General features: G+C 44.9%; 1 protein-coding gene across 2 annotated transcripts; it reads right to left on the bottom strand.

Moving 5' to 3' along the window:
- Nucleotides 1-1,267: 1,267 nt before the first annotated feature.
- Nucleotides 1,268-8,653, bottom strand: MRPL27 (mitochondrial ribosomal protein L27). 2 transcript variants are annotated; one of them, XM_089771903.1, is made up of 5 exons: nt 8,514-8,606; nt 6,581-6,690; nt 3,613-3,735; nt 2,793-2,860; nt 1,268-1,699 (listed from the first exon to the last, which is right to left on the bottom strand). In XM_089771903.1, the coding sequence occupies exons 2-5, from the start codon at nt 6,639-6,641 to the stop codon at nt 1,493-1,495; spliced, it is 459 nt and encodes a 152-aa protein (XP_089628029.1). In that variant the 5' UTR covers nt 6,642-6,690; nt 8,514-8,606; the 3' UTR covers nt 1,268-1,492. The 2 variants fall into 2 exon arrangements, with proteins under 2 accessions (XP_089628029.1, XP_014430098.1); XM_014574612.4 differs by lacking the exon at nt 6,581-6,690 and having other exon boundaries at nt 8,514-8,653.
- Nucleotides 8,654-8,665: the final 12 nt, after the last annotated feature.

The raw sequence follows: 8,665 nt of genomic DNA, 5'->3' as shown, positions 1-8,665 counted from the left end.
CATCATGAGAGCAGAGTTGGTGGTTTGGGTCTCCCTGGACTTTCCCCTCTGAGGAGAACCACAAACAATAGACATAGCTCCTTCTGGTACTTGTTCCTGCCAATAAACTGCAGCATTGGGAACCCAGTAATTCCTTGCATGCAGGTTTATTACTTTTACCAATATACTAAAAACTCTTTCATTAAGAGGAATGACAACAGGATTCAATAAAGCATCTGATCCCCACATAGGTCACTCCTGCTTATTAAAAATTGTGATTACAGTTAGCGCAAACCAGGAGGCATCGACTGAATCACTAATTCCTGAGTAATAACCTTGACTCTGGAGCCTTCAGCAAATCCCATGCTCCAGTTTCCCCCATGGGAATAGCTGCTTTCCTACTTCACACACATTATGAGTTCATGTTTCCAAAGTGTTGGTCATTATCCCTGTGTTACCAACTAGAAGATTTACCCAGCGTTGCTCAGTTCCTTAACTCAAATACTTTTTGTTTTTCTTCCTGTAAATCATTGGTTTGGGGGGCTCAGTATGCAGGCTGCTCCAGGGAGAGAGAACAACCCCAGCCCTGTCTCACCGCAGCAGCTTCCGGTCATGTGAGAAGCATCTCTCCATGGCTGCTGCAGCAGGCACAACAGGCGTAGGGGTGTTTACAAACTCTCTCAAATATAGAGTAGATAGCTGTTGCTTTCTCCACCCCTGCCTCTGTGGGATTATAGCTGTCCTGATGCCCATCTTTTGTCTGTTGCCGCCCCACTGTGGTCATTATATGAGCTAACTGTCCCTGCTATCAGATCCCTCCCTTTGTTTCTCATAAAACAGAGTCACATTACAGGCATATCCCATTGTCCTGGCACAACCAAACCCTGATCTTGCTTTAAATTATAAGAGGAAGTGGCATACCCATTTTGGTGGTCCTAGCTCTTACTGTTTAGAAGGAGTTCTTCAACAGACAGAAACTCTCAAATATATAATGAATCGGGAAACTGAGGCAGGGGCCCAATGCCACAGAATGAGCTGGTACCAAAGCTGGGATTAGAATTCAGATTCTATTCCTTTTTCAGAATTCCCAGTGTACATCAGATGCAGTCAGGACAGGAACTGTTCCAATGAATAGTGAGAAACAAAATGGCTGTGCCTGGAACTGGATAATTCCTGTGCAGAAAGTACAGTATTTCCAGTTGGACTGGAGCACAGCTATCCAGAAGGGAAAGGCAGATTCACTGAGCCTTTTTGTTTTTAAACTTATTCCACGAACACCATCACACTGTTAGAGAATCCCAGAACATTTATTTTATATATGCTTCAACAAACAGCATCGGGGCAGTCTGGACTACTTTGTAACTCTCAAATTTACATCCAGTGAGTTCTAGGAACCAGAAACTGGAGTTGCCAACAAGTCATTTCAGATCTAGAGGAGTCCTTCAGACTTCTTTCTGGTTGAGTGGCAGGTTTGTCATGGTGATCAGTCATTACTGTGTGGGGAAGCAGAGCCTCAGATCATGGTGACTAGCTTGAAGCTCCCCACTTCTTTGGTGGGGACAACGTTGATGAAGGTTTTGTAAAGCACTGCTGATTTGGGTAGGCAACAGATCACGTCCCTGGTCTCTTCGCTGCGGGGTGGTGGCACATAGACCTCCTTGGTGAATCGCACAATCCCATCCTCCAAAGCAAAGAGTGTCTTGTTACAACCTATCCCCACCTGGAAGAGAGGAGAAGTGTGCTGTTAGAAAGCGTTTAGGTCACTGTGCACCATTTAACAAAGTGGAACATGCCACTGGTCCAGCTAGTCTGGTGTTCTGGCTACAGCAATGTTCAGTACCTGATACTTCAAAAGAAGGCAAAAAGCACTGCACTCGGGGAACTGCCAACAATTCTACATGCTGTGGGGATGGGAAAAGATACATTATTCTAACCCTGAAGCATGAGAACTGATTAACGTCATGCTAGGGATGTAATAGTGCAGTCGAGTAACCAATAAGCAAAAACTTATAGGTTAATGCTATAAACTACATGCATTTCTCCCCTCCCCACCAGTAAGTTTTTTAGTAGGCTAGCCAGCAGCCAGGCTCAGTCCTGGCTTGCGACAGGTCTGGGACCTACCCCTGCTGTGGCTCTGCATTTAAAGTGTATTAGGAGCTGGGTGGACAGGCAGCTCGGCTCAGTCCTGGCTCATGCCGGGTCCAGGACCTATCCCTGCTGTGGCTCTGCAATTAAAATGTATTAGGAGCTGGGTGGGCAGGCAGGCCGGCTCAATTCCAGCTTGTGCCAGGTCTGGGAACTCAGACCTGCCCCCAGACAGGGGCTGCTGCCACCCCACGCTGCTGCCTCTTTATCAGAGGCAACAGCACAGGGCAATTGGCATCTGGTCCATGAAAGGAGCTGGCTTTTAAACTGGCTTCCCTCATGAACCATCACCTGCCTGCAGAGTGGCATGGGACTCCTCAGGAGTGAGGCAAGAGTGCACTGGCTGCTGGCCCCACCCCCAAGGACTATAGAATAGTCAACTAACCAGTAAGAATTCCTGAGGTTACTCAGCTATTCAATTAACCGTATTTAACATCCCCACTTCACATACAAATGTTGGTAACAGTCAAAACTCTCCAGTTGTTTACTAAATCTGACTCCTGCACTGATATGGTTTTGAATAAATGGTAAAACATGTCTGGTAATGAAACAGTGACTTTAAGGTTCTACAAAATGCAACGGAGGAAACAGAGAAGAGCCTTGACAGAGCTACGGCTGAATTCTGGATACTGCGATGCAGAGCTATAAAAGATGAAAAACTAACTCACGTGAGCCCCTGGATGCCAGCGTATCACCCGCTGGGTGGCCAATGTAGTGCCTGCATGAACAAAGGCACCTGCAACAGAGTTACATGGATTCAGATTACAAAAGAATAAGCTTCTCAATAGCCTGAGTTCTGGTAGAATGAGAACTCACAAAGCCAGCCGTGGTTGGGATTCCTAAGGAGGAATGATTCCAAACTCTAAAAACATTTTTAAAATGCTCCTATCAGAGAACACAGGGCACTTAATACACAATGGTGAAAAGCAGTTTTAACCTTTGAAAAGATTAGTTCGAGGGCACAAGGCATTTTCTATTTGCTGCAGGCATTTTTATTGCCTTTTACATCAGTTTTTTCCATCAGCAAACCCACCCTAATTGTTAGGCACTCAGATACAGGCATCTGTACTTTGGCTTCTACTAAGCCTCATAATTCTACTCTTTATAAATACTTGAAATGCCCAGCTTCTGAGCACAGGATGAGGGGAAAGGGCACAGGGTTTCCTCCTGGGGTGTGCTTCCACGCAGATTCCCCAGAGACAAGCTAAGTTAGAACTAGTGCCTGTTTCTTATTGGTAACTTCATTCCGCTGAACGTAGGCGGATCAGGGAATGAGCTCCTGCTGGCTACTCTCTCAATGGTGGTTATGTATGCAATGTTGTTGTAGCCAATAGTGGCTAAACCTTCGGGTTTCTCTCTCTTTAGTCACAAACAAACGCTCCCATCTGAGCTCTGAAACACATATAACAGTCCTGATAATGGGGTAACTTGTGGAGGGCACATTCCAGAGTTTGTCAAGCAGTTGGATAGACAGACAGACTGACCTACCTTCTGTCTTCTTATAGCCATAGCGTTTCCCAGGACTCTTGCCACCGAGATTTTTTGAGCTGCCTCCACTCTTCTTGCTTGCACATCGTACTGCAACTGCAGTCACCTGTGGAGCAGCCAAAACTGTATTTAAAGGAAGAAAAAAAATTAACAGTGAATTCAAAATGAGTACAAATTTACACTTCCTTTTAAATCAGAAAAAAATTCCTAATTCAAAATTCATGTAATTTCAAAACAAATGTTAAAGCCTAAATCAGGTAAAAAAAAAAAACCCTCAGAATAAATGTATTATAAAGGTAATTCATATTTAGTCCATTGTCTCTCTCCTGCAAACAATCATGAAACACTTCAGAAAGCCTCCCAATACCTCAATGGAGTAGCAGAACTCTCAACAGTGTATATAAATGCAAACAATCTGCTATTAATTGTGGCCATGCACTTTACATTTCTGAGCTACAGAAACAGTTACAGAAGAGTCAGTGTAGCCAACTGATATGAGCACGGCACTGGAATTCAGGACACTTGGGATTACCTTCCACTAACTCCGTGAACTTGAGACAAGTCACAAATATTGTGTGTCTTAGTTTTCTACCTGTGTGATGAGTATTAGTGTGGGCCTTAATGATTTAGTGTCTGTAAAAATGATTTAGTGTCTGTAAAATGCTTTAACAGCCCCAGTTAACTGTCTATAACAATTAACAGTTTTATCATCAAGACCCTGATAGTGAACAATACATAGCCATGTGGTTGCGGTCCTGAACGGGAACAAATTTCAGCACACACCCTACTATTCAAGGCCTGGGTTAAAAAAAAAAAAAAAGTGTGATAGTAACTGATTCATCTTTCTTTTCTTGGAGTATGTCACTCTTTTACATCACAAAGTTCTTCCATTAAAAATCAAATACACCAAATCCACTGTCAATAAATACTCAAGAAAGTCTGACCTGTCTGTGAATTCCACTTCATAAGTTTGGATATAGTTAGTTCTTTTTCATATAGTCTTTTTGCCTTTTATCTAAATCCTTCTATTCAGCTTAGAGCAGTGTTTCTTAAACTATGTTCCGCAGAACACTGGTGTTCCATGAACAACTTACATGTGTGCCACGACCTCTTCTTTGTTTTTGTCTTTTTTTGTTTGACAACAATTTTTTTAAAGAAAATTTTCATAGATGTTCCGCTTAAAAAAATATTATTGTTTGGTGTTCCATGGTCTCAAAAAGTTTAAGAAACACTGGTTTAGAGTGTTGCTAAACAGTGGTTACTACAAGGCTGTGTCTACATTGGCACCCTTTTCTGGAAAAGGGATACTAATGAGACACTTCGGAATTGCAAATACCGTGGGGGATTTAAATATCCCCCGTGGCATTTGCATGAACATGGCTGCTGCTTTTTTCCAGCTCAGGGTTTTGCCGGAGAAAAGCGCCAGTCTAGACGGGATCTTGCGGAAAATAAACGCTTTTCCAGAAGATCCCTTATTCCTACTTTCAAGTTTATTTTCCGCAAGATCCCGTCTAGACTGGCGCTTTTCTCCGGCAAAACCCTGAGCTGGAAAAAAGCAGCAGCCATGTTCATGCAAATGCCGCGGGGGATATTTAAATCCCCCGTGGCATTTGCAATTCCGAAGTGTCTCATTAGCATCCCTTTTCCGGAAAAGGGTGCCAATGTAGACACAGCCCAAGAGTCTCATTTTCTTATTCAAAGAAAGGCAATGGATTCATTTTATCTTTATTAAATTATCTCAGATACTTAAATAAAGATTTGGAGGATGTCTTTATAAAGGACATTTTATTATACATGTTTAGAATACAACAAATAAAAGAAAGTGGTTGTGACGGAATGAGGCAGGGAAGTAATGGGATTTTCAGAGCTCCTAGCAAAGTATTTTTACTAGACTGGGATTAAATGTAATCTGTAGCTAAGTAACTATCTTTGTTTGATCGGTAATATAATTATTTTATATTTTAAATCATGTTATGCATCGGTATAGTACCTCATGTGAGGACATCAAAGAACTTTACCAATATCAGTTAAAGCACATACCATCAAATATAGTAGGAAGTTTACCTATCTATAAAAGATAAATACTTAAGGCACAAAGCTCAAAGTACTTGCTCAAAGTCTCATTATGAACTGGTGACAGAATTCCAAAGTTCTGAGCCCCTCCCAGAGAATGCCCTGTGAGCAGCTCTCTGTTGTTGTTTTATTAGGAAAGGACTTTATGCTTGAGCACCACTGCTGATTGTAAAGGCAGCAGCACAGCACAGAGAGAGTGGCAGTCTCTCAAATGAGCAGATGCCAAGCTATTTATATCTAGTTTGTTTCATGTCAGTCAAAACCAGCCTCAAACTCCACATGAATACCATACAGCCACTTCATTTGCCCCAGCCTTGGCCTGCCTGGATAGTAACAGCTGTAAAGATACCATGGCACATTATGAAAAATTCAGGGACTCAAGCGAATGATTTGTAGGTTAGAAATACATGTGATATTTCCTGCGTAAAACAAAGCCAGGCTCTTTGCTTTAAAAATTTTCCAGTTCAATACACCATTTCTTTCCTTCAAGTCCCTGTTTCGCTCCACTCTAGGCCAACACCTATTCATTAGGGATGTGAAAGTGTAGCCATGTACATATTAAATGCAAGCTCCGGTTTGCATGTGCACACTTGCTCCTGGGGAGCCACCTGTAACCCCCGCAACGTATTGCTGCCTTTTGCATTTTTAACATCCCTACCATTAACCCAGAACAGTTCCCCTTCTGCAGTATCTGATGGAGACTCCCATAGGTGGCTTATCTACTAAGTAGCTGTTCTTCAAACCGCAGCAGATGGCTGTTTTGTTGTATATGGATGTAAAATGATGAACTGAAAATTTACAGGGTTTGGGGGGAGAGGGAGGTCTTGCAACAAAAATGTGGTTTTAGAAGCCTGCTCATATAGGCAGGGCTCGACAAATAATGCAATCTACTTGCCCGTGGCGAGTAGATTGCAACCCAGAAGAGCCAGATTCGGGCGATCTGCGCATGTGCACATCACCGGACAGCACGGCTGGTGAGCGGGGCTCGCTGCGGTTCGGTGAGCCCTGCATATAGGGATGTAATAGTGTAGTCGATTAACCAAATGCTATAAACTACACGCATCGTTTCCAACCCCCCTTGCCAATACATTTTTTGGCAGGATGGCCAACAGCCCGGCTCAGTCCCAGGTTGCGCCGGAGCTGGGATCTACCCCTGCGGCAGCTCTGCCTTTAAAGTGCATTAGGAGCCAAGCGGGCAGGCAGCCTAGCTCAGTTCCAGCTCACGCTGGGTCCAGCAGCTCAGACCCCTCTCTGAACAGGGGCTGCTGCCACCCTGCACTGCTGCCTCTCTATCAGAGGCAGCAGTGTAGGGTGACAGGAAGCCCGGTCCACAAGGGGAGCTGTTTTTTAAACTGTTTCTACTCACAGACCTGCTCCCGCCCAGCACCCCAGAGGCAGCAGTGCAGAGTGGCAGGGGGCTCCTTTGCGTACTGACTGCTAGGCCTGCCCTCACGGACTACAGAATAGTCGAATAACTGATAAGAATTAATGAGGTTAATCGACTATTCAATTAACCGATATTTAACATCCCTATGTTCAAAAGCTTTAAGATCAACCACTAGTCTACAACCGAGTCTGTTACTGAACAATTAAGCAGCTTAAGCACCACTGACACCTCCTAATCTTATGGAATTTCCCTCCTGAATCCACCAGCCAGTATGTATGAGCGACAATTCCTTGCTGGCCACGCCAAAGAAGTGGTGGTGAAATTTAAACTGCTGCTCAAACAAGAGAGAGCCCTGCAACTCAATGGTCCCCACCTCCTCAAATCTTAACAGGGAACTTCCATTTGAGAGAAACAGAGATTAGGAAGTGGGCATATTTTGGGTGGCAGAGAGGGGAAGGAGCAACAGACTTTTTTTTTAAAAAAAAATGAGAACTCAGATTTTCCTTCTTGGGCACAAAGACTTGCAACAAACCCATACTAGTTCATCAGTTAAAAATAAAAAGATAAACCTGACCAGGTGCAGAAGTATTCCCTACCACACACTGCTCAACAGGCCAACAAGTATAAAACCAGAGTAACTCCACTGAGTGAAGATGTAACACATGCCTGCCTACTTCCCAGGTCAGATCTTATATACCTTGGGCCAGCTCTACACTCAGGTAGACAGCTGTAAGCAGCAGAGTAACCTCACTGTCTCATAGCATGGGCAAATATGCATGGCATATAGATTTTAATGTCCCAGATGTGGCAGAACTGTATATTTTTATTAGTACTATTAGTATATCTGATTACTCTAACTTCACGTGCTGTGCTAGGGACGCAGGAGTGCTAAGCATGATACAGAACCCTAGACAGATTACCCAACAGGCAAAAAGCAGGTAGCTAAAGGAGGGAGGGAAGGAAAGGGGGTAATGGATCACTTAATAACACCTACTCCTTCTATAATGCTTTTCATTCACTGATTTCAAAGTGCTTTAAAAAGTATCTATAGGCTCACGTACAACCTCGAGGGAACACATCAGGTACCCAGACCACCACGACCTCTTTGTGCCACCCTCGCTGAGATCACCCCTGGTTTGGTACAGGACGTTCAATGGTCCCAACACCAGAGGGGTGGGAGGCGCCTGGGTGTAGGCAGCCTCCCCTCCCCGTTAGGCTGTAACCGCTACAGGCCGGCGGTGCAAACCGATGGCACCAGCCCGCTCCTTCGGGTACTTATAGGCCACAGGCCAGTCACCGGGCTCGTGGCCTTCCACACCCCCCGCTGGGGGGGCGCACTGGGGGAAAGGGCTACTTCCTTCTCCCTTCCCCCTCACCCGGGCTGCACTCATCGCCCTTTCCCCAACCCCTCATCCATCGCCCCCTCCCCTCTGACACTCACGCAGCCTAGTCACCGCCACCAAGCCCCCAACGCGCCCGAGCCCTGCCACCGCCATTTTCCTCACTGTCACTTCCGCTTCCGGTGCGGCCGCTTCCGCCTCCGGCACAGGATTTCCGGTCAGGAGCGAGAGGCGGCGGCAGGTTTGAATACGC

This window comes from Pelodiscus sinensis, chromosome 20 (assembly GCF_052426305.1).
Source record: "Pelodiscus sinensis isolate ZL-2025 chromosome 20, ASM5242630v1, whole genome shotgun sequence".
Lineage (NCBI taxonomy): Eukaryota > Metazoa > Chordata > Testudines > Trionychidae > Pelodiscus > Pelodiscus sinensis.
This window is presented reverse-complemented; position numbering and strand designations above follow the sequence as displayed.